Source organism: Canis lupus, chromosome 13 (assembly GCF_011100685.1).
Source record: "Canis lupus familiaris isolate Mischka breed German Shepherd chromosome 13, alternate assembly UU_Cfam_GSD_1.0, whole genome shotgun sequence".
In the NCBI taxonomy this organism is placed as follows: domain Eukaryota; kingdom Metazoa; phylum Chordata; class Mammalia; order Carnivora; family Canidae; genus Canis; species Canis lupus.
In genome coordinates, this window is record NC_049234.1 from 15,568,001 (window position 1) to 15,589,534 (window position 21,534).

The following is a 21,534-nucleotide window of genomic DNA, read 5'->3' on the forward strand; positions in this document are numbered from 1 at the left end:
ACTCTGCTGGGATTTTCCTTACTGATGGCAGAGGAATGAAGGGAAGACAAAGCATTTTCGCTATGATAACTCAGCAATACCAATTTCTACCACCAAAGCAGAATTCTTGTCAAATTCATAATCAGAATGGGCTCTGCTTCTTAGCCCTCTTAAATGTCTTAAAAAGCTGATCATCTAAGATATGTGGACGTTAATAAGTTTTAATTCTCTAAATACACTAAATACACCACAAATTAAATCAGCTATGCTTTCTATTCCAAATATCCAATAAAACTGGTGATTCCCAAAAGCAGTATTCGAATACAATGAAAATATCAATCTTAAAGAGTCACATTTTACTCTAGTCAAGGAAGAATGAGCCAAGACTATAATATATATATATATATATATTTAAATTTGGTCATCTCTCAAGATTTAGTTAGATGATCACCTTTAAAGATCACAAATCCTAAGGTTAGGAATTTGATTATTTGTAGAACATGGTGAACCAGTCTCTCGCTGCAGATTTCATTCTTCAGCAGCTAATGTGGAGGAACTAAAGAAACAGTTGCAATGATGCAACAGAAACTTGAAGTCAGGGAATTAAGGAAGTGGAAGAATTGAGAAAAACAACTTTTTAGAAAAGTATTATCATCCCCAGTCTGCTCAAAAAATGTAACACTCTCATGCTCAGGCTTTGGACTTAACCACATAAAAAAACATCGATCGTTCCAAATTCTCGGTGTGTATACATGGTGGCGGGAAAGGTAATATTCCAGAAAGAGTCTAAAAGAGCCAAACAACCTGGTATTGAATGAAGATGTCTCAGATGAAAATAATTTTAATGGAAAAAGAAAAAAAAAAAGATGGGTGGAGAGCTATAGTGATACGGATGTAAGGCACCCAATTACAACACACTCTCAAGATGCAAAATGAAATTTAAAAACTTTAAGACATATCTTCCAGCCTTATACCCAGAAACCAAAAGAGCCACTTGAGACCAGAAGAGTCCTGACATGCTAAGAAAATAATGAACATTGACAATTGCAGCCCCATCTGTATATTTATTGGAAAGAAACTCCCTGAGTTGAATACCCTTTTGAAAGGCCCAGGAAATATTTATCTTCTTTTGAAAGTTACTTATAATAAAGTTGCTCCTTCCCTGCAGGAATGAGTCTTTGTTTCTCCGTGTACAAGGGATATAGCCTCTTCTGCATTCAAGCCTTTCTCTTAGCTCCAGGGCATGACTGCAGCCAGGAAAGGGAACAGCTTTTATAATGAACTGTGTACCTTCAAGAGGCATTTCTCAACTCCACTGGGGAAACCTGAAGAGCACAGATAGACTTCAGAGAATCTGCAGGAAATGAGAGCAGAGTAGCCAGCCACACAGACACTGGAAAGAGAAACGTTTCTCTCCAGAATCCATCCAGAGAGACCTATGGATCTATGGTCTCTGGCCTGTAGGTCAAAGCATCGGGCTGGCTGCACTATCTTTTCCTAACTGGCTCTTTTGTAAAGGTCAGCTGCTTTCTGATCCTACCTTCTAGGCACCCACAAAGCTTCAAAATCATGCAGAAGGCTCAAAATGTTCTTAGAGTCAAGATGAAATGTCGAAGTGGTGGTGCCTTAGGCAAAAAGCAAGCATCACTGACTTGAGAGTTCGTAAATTTTCTAAATCTAAAATATTTCTTGACATTGCTACATAGCATGAAGAGAGAGCAAGGATCTTATCGTTTTCAGAGGTTTTGTGTTTCCACCTGGGACCAGGTCTTTCTTCCTAAAGAAGTGTGATCATATACAACGCATGGTTCTTTCTCTTCTTTGGATGCCTTTCACACCACTCACACTTAGGTCTATCTCATTTCTCCCCCCTTTTTGGTAACTGAACAACAACAAGCATTGTCATTTGTACAAGCATTTGTCAGTTTTCAAAAACTACATTTCTGTATTCACATCTCACCATGGGCTTTGCAACGCCTAGTGCTTTAAATCTCTGCTAATTTCCTTGTTAACCATTTATAGTGTCACACCACCTTAAAATTTAAAAGTCATTTACCTATTTCAACATAACAGATGTGCAATCTTCTGGGATTCCGAACCCCCCTTCTCCAAATACAGCCTCGCTGTTTTGCATAATCACCAGGAATGATTAACCAACATTCAATCTGAGCTAAGAGTAGTGACAAACAAGTGACTGCCTACCACCGCATCGAGTATGTGTATAGTACACGCAAACACCCACGAGCTACTCTCTAGCACTTCAGCCTTACAAGTAGAAATCCCCAGACTGACACCGATTATTTCATTTCGGTTGGTAAGAATGAATTGATACTACATCTAGAGACTGTGTGTTTTCCCGTTTTCCCTTCAAAATAGGTGAATTATTTAAAAATTAAACCTTCCTACCCGTAACAGGGACTGGGATTCGTCCTTGGACTTGTTTTCTCCCGAAGCAGGATATTGCTGGGTGAGGGTCCCGGACTTCTCTCCGCCAGCTGGCACCCCCTGCAGGAATCCCTTGGTCTCCACAGCCAAGCCATAAATAGGTCGTGCCAGATGGGCAGCTTCAACATTGGGGCTATCCCGTAGAGTCTTGGTCTGCTCTTGGGTGCCAGACACAGGCGTCAGAAGGCCCAGACTTGCCTGAGTATATGACGGGCTGCCTCGCAGGATGTCTGCCCCTCTCCAAGTCATGTTTCGAAGGTCATCACTTGAACTCTCTGTCCAAACTTTCTCCTTCAGCCCATCCTTATCTTCCACCTTCTCCCTTTTCACCACACTCTCAGAAACTGGCTCTCCCATTTTAGAGTCTGGATTGAGCAGACTGTAGACCTTAAGGTCAATTTTGGGCTCCTCCTTGATGGTAGATACAGCATGACTGTCCTCTTCGCCATTGGCTGTAGTGATGTCCTGTTCCTGGCAGTGAACAGTGTTGAAGTGCTCCAGTAGTGACTGAGTATCAGCAGCTGTAAAACTGCACTGGCGGCATTTGTAGCAGCTGTGTGCTCTCCTGGAGAAGAAAACAGTCATTAGAAAAATAGCATTCGGAAGGGCTTTGAAAAAGAAACAGTCTTTAAGCACCTGAATTTTATCTCATGTAATAGAATGGATAGGAAGAAATACACCATTCCCAACACCCAAAAGCTGGAATATTAAATGCTATTTTTTTTGGTTCCATAAAAAGAATGTGACATTGAAAACTGGTTGGTTTGTCTTATTTTATTTTTTAAGATTTTATTTATTTATTGAGAGAGCACAAGCATGGGGAGAGGTGGAGGGAGAGGGAGAAGGAGACTCTCTGCTGAGCAGGGAGCCAGACATGGGGCTTGATCCCAGGACCCCGGGATCACGACCTGAGCCAAAGGCAGACGCTCAACCAACTGAGCCACTCAGGCGCCCCGGTTGGTTTGTTTTATTATTGAAGGACTCACTCCGTTCACTTTACCGTCATTGGATAATCACCAAATCATTATTATTTAACAGACACAATTCTTTTCACACTGGTTTCACCAATGGACTTTTCTTCTGTTTACTTAAACTATATCGACGTTTTTTTCTTTATAAATATACATACATCTCTAGTGTTACTTTATACAGCTTTTATATGTATTAAATTGTACTTGATTACAATGTTTTTTCTATCATAAAATTTAAATCAATTTAGTCAATGAAATATGGCTAACTAATCTACATACTCTAGTAAATAAGATGTATTAGAAGCTCAAGATTTTTTTAAGTTTTTTAAAAATATTTTTATTTATTAGAGAGAAAGAGAGAGCAAGAGAAGCACAAGTGGGAAGCAGAGGGAATCAGGCTCCCTGCTCTGCAGGACCCTGGTATCATAGACCTGAGTTGAAGGCAGATTCTCAACTGACTGAGCCACCCAAGCACCCCAAAGCTCAAGATTTTTTAAAACAAATTCAATCTATCTGTGAGGATTTAGGAACATTCAGCAAATTGAGTGCCTGCTGGGTGTCAAGCAGCATGACAGGCGCTGTACAGATATATTCATTCATAAAGAATGCGTGAATGTGTGTGTTTTCTTTTTAAAAGACATAAAAGAACTTATTGTTGAATTTCATAGCATTCTCTGCTATTAAAGATGGAACTATGTCAAATTAAGACAAATATTTGATTAACAAAGAACAGAGGCACTATATCCTAAATGACATACTGGAAAGGTACTCCAGTGACTTAGAATGAGACACATTTTTAAAAGATTTTTTATTTATTTATTTGAGAGAGAGAGAACACAAACAGGGGGAGTGGCAACCAGAAGAGGGAGAAGCAGACTCCCCACAGAGCTGGGAGTGTGACGTGGGACCCAATCCCAGGACTCTGGGATCATGACCTGAGGCGAAGGCAGACCCCTAGTAACTGAGCCACCAGGAGTCCAAGACACATTTTTCTTAACTATAAAAATTTTGGCTTTCTAAATAAACTCCCTGTGAAACACTTGCTACTCCACTGATGCAATGTGTTGCCAACTTAAAGCAACAAAATAAGTTTTGAGAGCTATTGCTTAAAGGCTACAACATATAGCACATATGCATTTATATGCACACACACAAATATATATATATAGTCATCACAAATTACTTTGCCAGGCACTGGGTTCACACTGGTATATGGTTCACCCTGTCTTTGTCCACCTGGTGCTTGGAGTCTAGCCAGGAAGGACAATCCTCACATTAGCTTATAAAGAGTGGAATGTGCCAAGAATGAAATGGATGGGATGGTAATGGGGTTGATGGGCTGCATGGGACAGTCAGGAAGACCTTTCTGAGGGAAAGAAAACCAATATATGAAAAGGAGCTATTCTTGTTGGGGGAGGAGGAAGGGGAAGAACGCACATTCTAGCAAGTCTGAACAGAGGCCATTGCTGCTTTAGAGGAAAAAAATAAGAGGAAGTAGGTCAATCAAACAATCTGGAGAGGTCATCTAGAGTTTTGTAGATCCCAGTAAGCAGGCAGACAGATATCTTCAGAGGTTAAAGGAAGCAATTGCAAGGTTATAGGCACCGAAGTAGCATGGATAAATGTATGTTTTAGTCACTTCGGACCTTAACAGTTTCTGTACTAAATAACTTCATTCCCTCTGAGACCTGTCTGATGGCTGAAAATACAAAAGAATGTTCACATTTAAAGGAAGCAAAATTCAAAGGTATTATGATATGTAACAAAATCTCAGCCAGTATTGTCAAAAGAGTACTGAAGGCACTACGAAATTATCTTATCATTAACAGCTTATGTTTGGCTAAATAAATATATTTAACTTTTACTTTTTATAGAAGATTGTTTTCTATCTTTTCTCCTATTTTCTTCACTAAGTAGTAAAGATAAAGCAAAAGGAAATGCAACAAATGTAATTAATTTAATGATTAATTGACCATAAGAAATAGAATATTAAAATTAATTTTCTTAAGTGAAAGGAGCCTAACTCTTAAGGAGAAGATGTATGTGACCAAGAGTAAGAATCTTGCCCCAAGGTCAAGGCCGGAAAAACCCATAACAGGATTCAGATCACAAAGGAGAAAGACAAGACTCAAAATCTAGGACCTGGAGAACCTATGGGAACTTCAAAAAAAGAACCTTCCTAGCAAAACTATATTTGAGTATCTCCAATGGGAGATAAAGTCCTAACCTCAAAATTGTACCAAAAAATTGTTATGTCTACAGGTTCAATCGCACAGAGAAAAACAGATTTATTAGAATGGTTAAAGATCAAAACATACCCAGGAAATACCCTCCTGAAGATATACCACATAATCTATTGAGTCATGCAAATTAAATAAACAAACAAACTTCAGGAAGCACATTCACAAGCTCTCATCAACCTTCACCCCTGGACAGTTCTAATGAGTTCATTCACTGTCCACTACAGCAATAAACTTACGGTTTCCTTGACATGGTGGGGTCTCTGTTTGAAATCTGTGAGGGGAATCCCATCCTATAAATTAAGACGATAAATTGCCACTGCTACTTCTACCAAAATTGATGTTTTATACAAAACAAAAAGCACAAAAAGCATAAAAAATTCCAAAGTACAAAAATTTCTAAAGAATTACAGTGAAGCTATTTCAAGAAATAAAGTCAATTCTAGGGCAACAGGAAGAAGAGATTACCAACACACAATACAAGAAATACAATTTCCTAGGGTACCTTGCAACAACATATTTTAAAACAGCAGAATCTCAGTTCTTCTTGGAGCATTTGAGAGTATAGACTCTATCTAGAAGCAGAATGTCTGCACTGCAATCTTGGCTCTGTATTTTACTCTATGTGTGACTTCAGATAATTTACTAAAATTGCCCCAATGTCTTTATCTGCAAAATGAAAATCATAGCACCTCTTGATAGGTTCTTATGAATATAAGTAAATAATACCTGCAGTAGTAAGTAAATAAGGAAGGGTCAGCCAGTATAAACCCTAAAATTAAATAAAGTGCTTCTCTTCTGTGTGAATCTGCATCCTATGCTCTTTGTGAAAAGGAGTATCATCCTTTTCCATTCCCCTATGTACCTTAACTGTGATGAACATCATTCTTAAAATCAAGTTTATCTCCTAAACAACTCTTTACTTTAAGACACTGACAGGTAGACTATTTTATCTGCCTCTTCTGCTTCACCCAGTGGCATTCAATAGCCTGAAAGAATGAGGAATCTAGTAGTTTGCTTAATTGTCAAGCTTTACTCTTTTCATTAATAGACCCAGAATCTTCAGAGTCTGAATCACAAAAATAGGAAAAGGCATTACCTATATTTTATTAAAGTCTTGGGAGGTGGAGATGCCTTGAGTGTATTCATTAAGGTGGTTTAGAATCATAATATGTCTAGTAATATATCTCATTAAATCAGATTATGTGCCTTCAATATCTACTTAGTCTGAAATCTAGAAATATCTTTATGTCATCCTATCCCTCCACCAAAATAAGACAACACATGCCACCCTTATCGATGATCTGACTGGTATGTCCTCATAAATATACAAAGGCCTTGGGCTCCTGTCCAAGCACTGAATTCCTCACAAAGCATCACACTCAGAGAAGATGCCTAGGGCTTCTAGGTTCTCTGATTCTAAGCTCCTGTCCCAGTGGACAACTCCTGCCTCATCTGCAGGTCTCAGCAAGTGGTGTTCTGATCTATGACACAGAGGAGCTCTCGAGCTGACCTTCCTAGACAAAACCTTCCCTGACACAGGTTCTGGAGAACCGTCAGAGTGCAGAGATCGGTGGGAATGGATAGAAAGCAAAAACTAAACAACAATCGCCTCCCACAAACTGCAGAGCCAATAATATTCTCAGTGAGAACCACGTTTTATGGTGAAAGGAAAACACATTTTAACAGAAAGGATATTAAAGTTGTAATAGTAAGCTCAACTCACACACGTTTTCTTTTGAAGAGTTCAAAGCACTCACACATATCTGATCTCACATTGCACTGAAGGATAAAGCCCATGTTACAGATTAGGAAAATGGAGAAATAGTGACTTGTCCCTTTAATCTACATCAAGTCAGGAACACAGGGCTTCTACCTTCCAGATCGATGTTCTATTTTTCTACCTTTGGAGGCCTAAATTTTTAACTTTATACAGAAATCAATGAAACTACTGACTATATGGAAAATGAAAACACGAGAGGAAGGGAAACTGATCATCTGACGGCGGAAGACACTGACTACAGCAATGGTTTGCAAAACAGGCTGAGTTTCTTAGCAATCCAGAGTCCAAGGTACCTCTCATTGCCTTACTCCATCAGGATCTCCTGGGCATAACCTGTGAATCGGACTTTTTAACAAAGTTCCCCAGGTGACACACAGAGGCCAGTATCTACAGACTACATTAATAGATATATTGTGGTTCTAAAGAACTTAATGAACACACTCGCAAGGCACCCCCCACCCGAATTTAATGCAACACAGGAGATGCCCTTACTAGCTTTGTTATTCAGAATCTGAAGATTGGGGGTATAACAACTATTAATGAAAAGAGTAAAGCTTGACAATTAAGTAGTAAACTGCTAAACTGCTCAATCTTTCAGGCCATTGAGCACAACTAGGTAAAGCAGAAAAGGCAATTTGCTACATAGGGCCCTAGAGACCAGGGAGAAAGAAGCTCTTCTTTCTCCCTGCAGTATCAGTCTTAAATAAACGATAGAAAATATTTTAAAAAGACATCATTACTTTCAAAAGCTTAGAGCCATACAAACTCTTTCAAAACCTCCACTAATATCCAGAGCAGTGTTTTTCCAACTCTAGCATGCATAGGAATCACCTGGAAATCTTGCTGAACTCCAGATTCGGATTCTGGAAGTCTGGAGTAGTACCCAATATTCTGTATTTCTTACAAAACCCCACATGATTCTGATGCTGTTGGTGCCCAGACCACACCTTAAATAGCAAGAATCATGAAGCCACGGTCAAAAAGAATTTCAAGATGGGTATTGGTTAGTTTGGAGTATACTTACTCTCAGCACTTGAAAGAACATTTTCAAATGAATTCTTTATGATGACCAACATCATCTTCCCTGGGAAAGCACATACATTACCCACCTTTGAGAGTCAACAGAACAGCTTTGGAAGTTTAAACTACAAATGTAACATTGTCAAACATAATCCTTAAACAGTAATTCATCTTTTAAAAAAAAAATTCATTGGGGATCATCTTTCACTATTTTTAGTGCTAGGCCATTTATATAATTGTCCTTCAACAATCACACAAAGTACATGTTCCCACCCCTACTTCATGGGAAAGAATCTAAAGCACAGGTAAGTCAACTCACATAAAATAATATGGAGGACATGATGCAGTATTTAGCACTTGTCCACCAGTCCTCCTTCATGCATGCTGTTTGGTAGCTGATGCAATGTTACTAGCTTATTCAGGAATTAGCTCCTGAAACATGTATATATATTCTCTGACATGTGTCATTATCTCAATAGTTACTGAAAAGACCTTCAACATAATGCCACGTCCCCTAAAAATAAAAATAGATTAGTTTAATCTCGAATATACGAAACATTACAGAAGAATAAAAGTTTAGTCATCATGAAAATACATTAGTTCGGACTTATCTCTGACCTACAAAAATGAATTTCATTTTTATCAGCATTAGTATGAAAACCTCAAAGAAGTTTAAGGACTCTTTCTTGTATTTCCCAAGATCCACGCACTCAACCATGAAGACATTCTAAATGATTCAACTCAAGAGTAAACCTAGCACCCTCTGAGCTACTCCAAATCTCTTTTTGTTCCAAGAACTTTTCCACATTGCCTTTTATTAAACTTCTGTGTATATCCTGCTTTACAGTTATAACTGCCTTAAGATCAAGATCAAAGTTCACACATCTGTGTATCCAGCCCTACTCAGAACATCCAGTAGTAAATGAAACCTTAGTAACAAAAGGGGTAAACCACCACAGCAACTGTGGATGTTTAGGATGCTGGGTTTAATATGTAGGCTCATGGAGCAGCAGAGAAATATTAAGAAAAAGTACATAGATATTTCATAGATGGTGTATTTTGAGTGGCTTTTCTGAATAAGCTCTTCATTATTTAAAAACTCCTAAAACTTCTGGCTACATTTAGCCAAACTTTTTTCAATACAAATACATGCTTTGCATTAACTTAAATCCCCATATTCTCCTGTCAAAGGGATAATAAACACTATCTTCATGCTACCTAAGGAAAAAAAGACATCATTTTGTAGATCTCCCTAACACAGGATTGCCAGATAAAACACACAATGACAACCTGAATGTCAGTGTAAAAAAACAAATATTTGAGTGCAAATATGTCCCATGCAATATCTGGGATATACTTACACAAAATTAGGATGTCTCGTGTAATATTATAGATAACAAGGACATGAATCAAAGAAATTTGACAGAAAAGCTAAATCATACCTTGCCTCCAGAGAAAACTATAAGCTGCCTAACAAAAGACCAAACTACTTAATTTTTCCGTGAGAAAATTTCTGGGAAAAAAGACGTTTTACTCCTTATGTTATTTAACAGAATTTTCACGTGCTATAAAAACGCATTTATGTCAGATCCATCCAGATTTTTACGTACAGAGGCCTGAGCAGTAGTGTTTCACATTCATTAGCAGAGATTAAACATTACTTTCAAAATTCATAAAGGGCTGAGATTTTCTAGATCTTTGAAAAAGATCAGCTAAAAGACGCTACTCTATCATTACCTTATTCTGGTAATACTTCTATATTTCTATTTTCATAATAAACCAGCCCACAGTATACGTGAAGTCAGCTCTGAGTGATGCTTTTTCTCCTCTAAATGTAAACTTCCAGAGATTTCTGCCAGCATTTGAAAAGCTCTCTACCAAACAGCTGTACTTCTTAACCACTGAAATCTGTTTCTTCTTCAATGACTAAACAGAACATTGAAGTAAATGAGCAAATCATAAATATGAATCAATTAAGCTTCGAAAGGTATTTTTTGGTAATTATGGATTCTAACACAGACAAATTACTACAGAAAAAGAGTAATTGAAGGCGATTTAATTTAAATACAGATCAATAAATCTGTTACCTAATAAAATTAGTCATTATTTTAATAAATACGTTTTTAAAAAGATTTTTATTTGTTTATTTATTGAGAGAGACAGTGAAAGAGAGCACAAGCAGGAAGGAGAGGGAAGAGCAAGCTCCTTGTGGGGAGCCAAACGCAGGCAGATCTCAGAATCTTGGGACCATGATCTGAGCCAAAGGCAGACACTTAATTGGCTGAGCTGCCCAGACACCCCCGGAATACACATTTTGCTAGTATAAAGTCCTCTAACATGTGGCAGTTGAGATTATGAACACTGGAAAATAAGGGAATGAAAAGCTGGTGAAGAGATTATCTGAGGGACAAAGACAACAACAACAACAACAACAAAAGGAATTACAGGTGAATAACCAGATCGATCAACTTTTAGAAGCTGGAAGTATAATAATATTTAACCTTAGTTAAGTGCAGAGGAGCAGTCTACAAAATAAAAGATAAACTGAACTATGAGTAAGATTCCATTCAATCCACTCATCTTGGATTTTTTAAAAAAGATTTTATTTATTCATGAGAGACACACAGAGAGAAGCAGAGACATAAGCCACCCAGGCATCCCTCATCTTGGATTTTTAGAGCTGAAATAATCTGATTAGTGTTTACTCATTTGGAGTAACTGGATTTTTTAAAGGAAGCATGGGTTCATTTCATTTTCAAGTGGTAGAAGAAAATATGACTGTCATAGATCTCAAAACTTTTACTTTATAATTCACTTACTCACTTTCAAAAAAAATATATCCCTTAGCAAATGTTCAAAATAGGAAGACAACCCTCTCTATAAAATAGAAAATAAGATTTGGGAAATGATTTCTATGAACTGATATGAATTAGAAATCATGGCTAAACTATCCAGGAATTGATCATCTTTCTTGTACAAAGTCTTCAGGACCAAAATTCTACTGTATACAAATAAAGGTAGTGTCAATTGTGGGTTATTTTCTTGAAGGATTGTAGTATCTTGGGTAATGTTCTGTGTCACAATAGGAATTCTCAACTTGAACTATTAGGTCCATTTCAAAGTACTACAGGCAACTGATTTATTAGGTATTGTTTAAAAGAACATGTCACATAACATACACAAATCTAAATGTAACCATCATGGCCCTCACTTTTTGAGAAACTCTGCTAATGCACTTTGTACTTGGCTTTTTCAGATGTGTTGATAATTAAGTGCTTATCATAAAATCTCTTCTTCAGAATTAGCAGAGCACACAGTCCATGCTCTCTTCTGTGCTCTTCTATGGTAGAGATTAAGCAGTAGCTACCTTGATTTGACAAGGAATCCAATGTTATATCCTTCAGCCTGAGTTATGTATTTTACGTCTAGAAGATTGAAACATTGTTTAAAAATTTTTAAAGGGACTCACAAATTTCCAATTGGACAGGTGCTTGTCATCACAGGTACTACCAAAAAATATGTCCATGTTTTTTCACATTCTAGATAACAAGCAGGTAGACAATGATAAGGATTTTTAAGCAGTTATTTACTCATAAGGGGGCTTGAGCACTTATTCAAATATTTATTGGGCTTCTGTACTGATGCAAATTGATATTCCATTTTCATTTTAAAATGTTATCATATCTAAAATCTTAAAAAAAAAAAAAAAAAAGGGATCCCTGGGTGGCGCAGCGGTTTGGCGCCTGCCTTTGGCCTGGGGCGTGATCCTGGAGACCCGGCATCGAATCCCACGTCGGGCTCCCGGTGCATGGAGCCTGCTTCTCCCTCTGCCTGTGTCTCTGCCTCTCTGTCTCTCTCTGTGTGACTATCATAAATAAATAAATAAAATCTTAAAAAAAAAAAACATGTTATCATATCATGTTAGTCATACACACATTCTACATATATGTGTGTATGAATAAACATATATACACATTCACATTGAGGCTTATAAAAAACAAAAACTGGAACATAATCATAGAATATGATTATATACAAATAAAAATATATATATATCTTCTATGTGTGTTGTGTATATACAGAGAGATCCATGTATGTATATATATGTGTGTATATACTTATATATATATATATCTAGAAGAGAGAGATAACATAGAGAAGATTATATTTATGGTATAGTTTCATATAGGTACATGAATGTATATGAATACATATGGTATATATGTGAATACACAAATGCACACATATAATGAACATATGTATATTGTTTTGTTTTGCTCGGTTTTGAACTTACATAAAATGGTATCCAGCTACAAAGTCTTCAATTTGTTTTTATTCAAGCAAAATTATACTTACAAGGTTCACCTATTGTTCAACTGTCATTTACTCAAATTCACTACTGTGTAATATTCCACTGTGTAAAAATCTACAAATTATTTAATGACAATAGCTACTATTATCAGTTGAGTTTTTCTTTTTTGAGAAAGAGAGGGCATGCGTGTGTGCAAGGAGGGTGGAAGGGGTAGAAGGAGAGAGAGAGAATCTTAAGCAGGCTCCATGCCCAACACAGAGCCCAACATATGGCTCAATCTCACCACCCTGAGATCATGACCTGAGCTAAAATCAAAAGTCTGACACGTAACTGGCTGAGCCCCCCAGGTACCCCTGCTATTTCTGTTTTTGATTTTTGCTTAGGGTGTGCTGCTTTCAAAAACTATTGTGAACGTTTTTGCACAGGTTTCCAAGTATACTCGTGAAAGAAATTTTCTTCTGAGGAGTAATAGTTACGTTTCCATTGGGAAGATGAGTATCTGATATTGCCAGAACTTGCCAATTCACTTTATGCAGTCATATGTATTGATCATATTTACCCTTTATAAATTTTTTTGAATATTTTCAGAGATAGAGTGATCTTTTTTCTTTGGTTAGCATTTGCCTTGTATAACTTCATCTATTCTTACCTTTTTGTTACTAAGGCCCAACTTAATTACATTAAATCAAAGGATATATTCTGAATGATACTGTTTTTCTGAAATCTGTTTCTTTTTGGTTTAATACCTGTCAATTTTTCTAAGTATTTTATATCTGCTTGAAAAGCATGTGAATTCTCTAAATTGCTGGATACACAATTGATATATTTTTATTAAATCAAGTATAATTTGCTGTCCTAATGTTTTATGTTTTGATTTTTTTTTTTTTTTCTGGGATGCTTGGGTGCCTCAGCAGTTGAGCATCTGCCTTTGGCTCAGGTCATGAACCCGGGGTCCTGCGACTGAGTCCCCGCATCAGGGTCCCTAAAGGGAGCCTGCTTCTCCCTCTGCCTGTATCTCTGCCTCTCTCTGTGTGTCTCTCATGAATAAACAAAAAATCTTAGAAAATTTTTTTCTGTTCAACCTTTAATAAGAAAATTTTCTTAAAATCTATTACTATGAATGTGGTTTGTCATATTTTCCATGTAGTTGTCAATTTTTGTTTATAGATAGACTTGTTTACATTGAATATATATATTTAGAATTATTATATCTCCCTCAAGAAGTGAACCTCTTATAATGTATTGAATTTTCCCTCCTATGCTTTTTGTCTTAAAATCTAAATTATATGAGATTAATAATGCTATCTCAATATTCCTTTGGTTTATATTGCCTATAACTCAAGTCTACTTTTTTGTTACAAACTCTCTATAGCCTTATAGTTAGAGTGTGTATCCTATAAACAGCTCAGAGTTGAATTTTCTTTTTTAGTAAGTCAGATAATACCTTTTAAATGGAAAGTTTAATCCATCCAGGTTCATTCAGATTTTTGATAGTCTTTTTTTTTTAAGCATCTTACTTTTAAAATTTTACCTATTTATAAATTTTCCCATGTATCCTCCCTTGCTGTTTTTTTTTTTTTTTAGAAAAATAGAATATTATTTTGTTGTTCCATTCTTCTCTGGAGCTTCAGAAGTTACGTACCCATTTCTATTCTTTCACCGGTTATCCTTAAAAGTTTTGTATGTATAGCAAAGCCTCACTTACTAACTCCAAACAATTTAAGGGCATTAAAGCAACTTATTTCTAATCATTTTCCCTACAAACATTCATAATTGTGTTACCCAAGACCTTACTTAGTCTGTCTCTTTTTAAATGTATAAATAAGGCAGGCTACGGTTGTTTAGATTTATACCCACAGTTCCCTGGTTTTTGCCTCTATGAAAATAACTGCTTTTTCTTAGAAGATGATTTTCATAAGTAGGCAATTCTAGGTTGACTATTTTTGTAGGGTTTTTTCCTTCCAAACTTTGAAGAATCTCTCCCTCTTCGGTTTCCATTATTGCTGATAAAATTCTGCTGTCAACCTAATTCATATTTTCTAAGTAGCTAGTATGTTATTTATCTCTAGGGGCTCTAAAAGAACCTCTCTGGCATTTTCATTTTTACTACAATGTGTCTATGACTGAATTTATTTGCATATATCCCTGTTCAGTATAAGCTATGCTTTTTTGTATCTGTGTACTTATGTCTTTCACCTTTCAGTTCTGGAAATCTTCTGCCATTATCTCCTCAAATACTATTTGCCCAACCTCCATTCTCTATATTCTTTTCTTCTGGGACTCCAATTAGATGAAGGTTAAAACAGCTTATCACATTTCTATAACTTACTATTTTTGATACTTTCCATTTCCTTCCCCTCTTTTAAATATTCTGGCTAATGTCTTCAGATTTAACTTCTAGTTAACTCATTTGCCTTCTATTATTTGCAAATCTGTTATTGAACCTATCCATGTTTTAAGTTTCAATAAGTGCATTTTCTTTTTTTTAAGATTTTATTTATTCATGAGAGACACGGAGAGAGAGGCAGAGACACAGGCAGAGGGAGAAGCAGGCTCCCTCTGGGGAGCCTGATGTGGGACTTCATCCCAGGACCCCGGGATCATGACCAGAGCCAAAAGTGGATGCTCAACCACTGAGCCACCCAGGTGTCAGCCTTTGGCTCAGGTTGGGATCCTGGAGTCCCAGGATCAAGTCCCACATTGGGCTCCCCGCATGAATAAGTAAGTAAAATATTAAAAAAAAAAAAAAACTCCCATTTGTTTCTTTTTTTGAACATTTCTAGTCATTTACAGTCTCATGTAGTTTGATCAATTTGTAAATCTGATTTTCATTTCTTTAAACATTTATTATTTTTTATAACCGAATAGTTATATTTATAGAACTTTTTTAGAACTGAGAAATATGTTTTTTATAACTTAAAATTTTCCTGAGTATCTAGAGCCACGATTTGCATCTCCTACTGATTTCCCATAGAATGGCTTATATCCCCATCTGTATGGTGAATTTTTGTAATCATGAGCTCACATAAGGTTTACATTATGCCACAGATACCATGGAGTTGTAAAAATTGGGAGTATTTCATATAGACAAACTTCTGTTTACTTCTAACAGGAGTCAAAGGAGCCTCTGGATGTGGAATCACTTTTCGGCCTTCAAGGTGCCAGCTTAAAGTAAAACTCAGATTCAGCAATCTCCCTCTGTCAGTGACGTCAGGCTTAGTCTCTTGACAGACCACAGAGCAATATTGGGATTTGCCTCAGGACCCCTCACACTCCATGTGTGCTGTTCACTTCTCCCTTGTCTGGGTTTAGTCCACTATTGGTGAAGGGAAGATGAGAGAAGCCTCAGCAATTTCTTTAATTCATGGAAGTCTAGCAAGGCATCAAAAAGTATGTTTTATCTATTATAATTGTTTTGTAAAGAGACAGTGTTCCTACTTACTCCAGAAACCTAAGTTATAGCACAGAAAATTTTGATGAGGAGAATAGTAGACAGTCAATTAGAGAATGGGTACACTGTTTAATTAAATAATAAATAATTAAAAAAAAAGAATAAACCTGATTCTTCTTGAAAACGTCCACTAAGTGGAATCCTCACCAAGGTTTTCACTCATAACTCTCAATCAATTCTCCTGCTTCTCAGCTGTAGTATTTTTTATAGTTACCTGATTTCACATATTTTATAGATCTTAGCTTCTACTACCATTATAATACACCATAAGGCTTATATAGAAAACACTCAAAAGCCTAGAATATTCCCTAATTATAACACAATTATGGAGAAAGCTTCCTAACATGAATAATATGTAAACATAAATTTAACCAGAAAAAAAAAAATTTAACCAGAAAAATATTCTTGTGATATGGTAAACCTGTCCTCTTAAGATTATCTTCAAAATGTAGCATGTAGGGAAAATGCTTCAATAGCAGAACAAGTTTTCAGCATCCATAAGGCTATCCAGGACCACACAAATTACAGCAGGTTTTTAAAATAGTGCAGGAGTGGGGTGCCTAGTGGCTCAGTTAGTTAAGTGTCTGCTTTCAGCTCAGGTTATGATCCCAGGGTCCTGGGATATACACCTGCATTGGGCTCCTTGCTCAGTGGGGAGTCTGCTTCTCCTTATCCCTCTGCCCCTCCCCACTGCTTGTGCTGTCAAATATATAAATAAAATCTTTTTAAAAAAGTAAATGCCGGAGTATTTTTATGCCCTAGGAACAAGTACTGCTCAGTTTTCTCATCAAAAAAAAAAAAACGCTAAAAGGTTGACTTAAATTCAAAATGCATAGACAATTGTCATTTGGCATGGAGTCCTGAATCTTCAGAAGGGTTTCAAGACCATATAATAGTCTGAGATTAAACTGTAACTTACCATGGAGATCTTGGATTATCCTTAACGACTGCAAAGTCAAAAACTCACAGGCATTTCATTTACTTAAAGATCTACTCACTGAGCACTTATTAGCCATTCTGGCACTGTGCTAAATTGTGTAGATACATCAATGAACAAGACAAGACTAGTCTCTTCCCTCTAGAGCTTATTTTCATTGCTATTAGCTAAACTCTGAGATTATCCAGTAATATTTTCATTCATACTTTGATTTCTTGGGTGGCTTTTTTGCTGTTGTCTAACTAAAGGGTTTAGAAACTGTTTTTCCAGACATGTTTTCAAGCAATGGTCTCAGCTTCCTCAAAAAAGCCACTCATGCAAGTGATCTGGTATCCAGATGTATCAGTGTGTGTGTGTGGTGTGGTGTAGCTAAGTTCCTCACGATTAAGGGAAGCCTCCTCTTTCTTTTTTTTTTTTTTAAGCCTCCTCTTTCAAAAACAGAGAGGATTACCTAATTTTTATACCACCTAACAAATGTATATGCACACTAGTAAAGCACAAGAGGAAGCTAATGTCTGCTAGCCCAGAAATAAATTAACATGCAGCTAACATCAGAGGAGCCAGAAACACTCACTACAAGTGTGAACACATTTGATTGCAGGACTGTGTCTTTCCTAGGGCTGACCTTATAAATTAAACAGTGTAAATCTCAAGGAAGTGTTTTCTGAACATTTAGATTCACTGTGAACATTAGGATGCCCTTCAAATTAACATCTAACATTATTAGCCTATTGTTGGACATGAACTGCTTCATTATTGGTGGCTGACAAAACCCACACGCTCACACTAATGCACAACTTCCAAAAAAAAAAAAAAAAAAATGGGACGAACTGTTTAAAATCCTGGGATGGGGAAATTAAAATTACTAGATTTTTAAACTAGGATATTGATTCTACCTAGGGAAGAAACATTTTAAAAAGTTAATAAACTCTTCACTTTGATGCTTAGGGGCACAATAACAAGAAAGCACGCACTAGACACTAAGTGATACCTGAATGTGCTGTATGACCAGCATTTTGCTACACTAACTCCTACTCATGCTACCCCACCTCAGTTTAAGTGCTCCATCCTCAGGGAGGCATGTCCTCATCTACCATTTTGAGCTATGTGGTCATTCTATTCAAACTCAGTGGTCTCTACTTTATCTGCTATTCATACTCATAATGATCTGTTAATGACTTCCCTAATGAACTCTAAGTTCTGTGTGGGCACGGACTACATTTGCCTTGTTTTCTCCTTTCCCATCAATACCTGGCACAGTGTGTATTTCTGGAGTTAATTCATTAAGGAATGGACCCATAAATGAAATGAAAAGATGTATCCTAAACCCATCTTTAGAAAATATGGAAGATTCACTGGGAAAAGTAACACTTTTAAAGAGAATAGGGTGAAAGTGGGGGAAAAAAAAAAAAAAAAACCAAGAATGTATCCATGTATCCCGTATCTCTGTTGATGGATCTGAAATAACTGAAGTGGCTTTACCCGATCAGAGGAGTAGGCATAGAGAAATCCAAAGTCACACATTTTACAGAATTCTCACCTTCAGAATACTGTTTCTTTGAGAAACAAGGATGTCACTCAATTTTTTTAAAAGCTGGAAGAATGACCTGTCTCATTTTAAAAGAAAAACGAGCAATGTGTTCTAGAACTGATGGTTCCCAGTTGGAATAGAGAAGAGAACACATTCTAATGGCACCTTTCATTTGGGAGCAGCTCCATCAAAAATTATGGGATGTGGAGTCACTCAGCAAGGACAAACAAATGAATTGTGCTAAACGAGTAAATTCATCAGCATTACCGTTATCACCACAAATTGTAAAATACACTCAGCAAACAGTTTAAAACAGGTATGAAGCATAAGAGTAAATGGTCTGAAACAAGTGACCAAATTAAAATCTGTGGTTACCACATCTATAAATACATAATCTGCAGTTTCATGAATGATCTTTTATGTTTACATGTCTCGAAACTTCCCCCAAAAGTCACTGCAATCATTTCCAGTGATTCTTGGATCAGCCCTCTGGATTCTTTCTATCACTTTCTTGGTGATCCCCCCGCACTGTGGCTCACCTGTAGTGTCGGGAAATCTCTTCTTCCACCTGGGTTATGAAATCACATTTGGTACACGAGTGTTCTTTGCTTTCCTTGACAGCTGGCTGCCCATCCGATCCTTGCAGATGATTGGCCTCCTGTTTGACATCCGATGCTTGGGACTCATGAGCGCTCTCATAGTGAAAGATGAGCACGTCTACATCAGGAGTGGAGAACGAGCACTGGTGGCACTGGTGTTTGACTCTCGAGCTTCCGGCTGCCCCCGGAGACAAGTGCAAAAGCAAGAGTGCACAGTGGGAACAATTACTTTTTCTACAAGCAAATGGATAAGTAATTTCTCCAAGGTGCTTTTCTGGGCTGCAAAGGCCTCTGGGACAGAATGGACAGTGTTTAATGGTACATTTATGAATGTTATGGAGCTGCTGATAGTGACGGAGAAGCGGCCCCACTACAATTACATCAGGGCCATGGCTTTTGGAGTATCTAAAGTCACAGAACTGACAATTATAGCTCGTTACCATATTATCCTCTGCTCCCTTGCTGGAGAAGTCCTTCTTTTTAGCCCCACTAGAGCCCTTGTCTCCCTTGGTCATTGGCTCCCCTTCTGCACTTTTGGCTAGATCATTCTGATTAATGACAGAGCCCCTGGAAAGCTTATCATTCAATTCTGGATTAAGGCCGCCTGACTGCGCTCCTCCGTGCTGTTTGCCATAATGTTCTAGCAGTTTAAGTGAGCTAGATGACTCACAGCTGAAACTACAAAATTTACACCAGTAGTAACTGGTGGCCTCTGTACCATTTTGTCTCGAGGAATCAAGGGGCTTGATGGGCACCGAGTAGCCAACAGGAGTGTCATCTCCCGTCTTGACTGTGATCTTGTCCTGCCACTTTCCCAAGTCTCCAGAATCACTGGATCGAAGTGCAGGGATGGATTTGTTAGAGTTTTTCTCTGAAGGTTTTGCACCCTCAGAGGAGGGGAGAGAAGCTTTTATTTTGTTCGGGTGCGTCTGAAGAAAATGTTGTTCTAGTTCAGTTGAGGAGTTGCCCATGTAAGTGAAATTGCAGAATTTACAGCGGAAGTACTTGGTGTTTCCCTGGCAATCTGGTGTTTTCCGTCCAATGCCAATGAATGTTCCACCTGAAGTGACCTGGTATAGAAGAGATGGATGTTACTTGAAAGGTATCATTAATTTAGTGCTTTCTGTAGGAGGGAGGAGGGGACATTGCCAAGTATTCCACATCAAAAAATACAATAGTACTTCTGCTTATTATGAAATCACTTGAATAATCAGAGCCAAAGAAATGCACTCTTCATTTCTCAACAGCTACTCTTTGAGAGGCTCATTATGCTAAACATTTTTGGCCAAAGTAACAGAAAAAGGTAAGTAATAAGAGTACTAGAACTAATTCAATGGATTTCATAAAAAAAATTTTTTTTAAAAAAGCCAAGAAAACAATTTTTAAGTAAGTAGGTTTTACTACTGTCTCCTTCAAACCACATGCTTGCAGAAGCATCCAAATCACAGGGGATTTCTTCTCATGAAGTTTGGGGTTGCTGTCAAAACCAGAGGCAGTTGCTTAGAGATTACTCAATGCAGACGTTCTCCAAGGAAATCCTCCGCTCAGTTCCTATAGCAATGAGGCTTTGGGCAAAGATGAGGTCTCCCTTTTGGGTAAAATAAAAGTGCTAAAATAAGCACTACAAAATGCCTTAAAATTATAGCCCAGGCAGGTACTATTAGACCAAAAATGAAATGAATGCAGTGGACTTGAAGTCCTGGTAAAGAAGATCTAATGTAAAGAGTTTACAATGTTTCTCAATCTAGGCTAAAGCAAAAGAAGAAAATTTTCCAGGGCCTCATTTCATGAAGGCGCTGTCTCAGTGGGTCATGGGCATGTGCAAAGGCCAAAATAAAATAATCCCACCACTTTCTATCCAAAATTTTAGAACTCTACAGTATTAGGCCAATGAAACCATTCAAAAGTCACTTTATATAAAATTCTTTCTCCTTTCTCAGTGTGCACTGCAATGGGGAGCTTAATTAAGCACCACCGAGTAGCCAAAATTCCTGGTTTAAAACAGAGTTTTTGATACAAATGCTCCAAAAAGGGAGAGACTTCCTCTTCCAACTATCAGAGAATTTCTGAATTTTTCTAGCTACCAGATGTAATAGATTAAACACGTGACATAATCATGTTCTGCCTTCTTCAACAGCTGCTCAAAAATGACATGTGTGATCACTGCTCATATCCAAATCACTCCATGAGAAAAGTCTCAAGCATCTCAAAATCATTTAAGAGGCTTTACTTAATATGCAAATAATATTCCTTTAGCGCACTGAGA

General features: G+C 37.3%; 1 protein-coding gene across 7 annotated transcripts in view; it reads right to left on the reverse strand.

The window, feature by feature from the left end:
* The window catches only part of TRPS1 (transcriptional repressor GATA binding 1), a 258,547-nt gene that overhangs the window by 173,602 nt on the left and 63,411 nt on the right, over positions 1-21,534 (reverse strand). For all 7 annotated transcript variants that reach the window (XM_038555373.1, XM_038555368.1, XM_038555374.1 and 4 more), the window contains 2 exons: positions 19,209-20,338; positions 2,386-2,989 (listed from right to left, as the gene is read on the reverse strand). In XM_038555373.1, the coding sequence (XP_038411301.1) occupies positions 2,386-2,989; positions 19,209-20,338 (1,734 nt within the window). The remainder of the gene's footprint in view (positions 1-2,385; positions 2,990-19,208; positions 20,339-21,534) is intronic.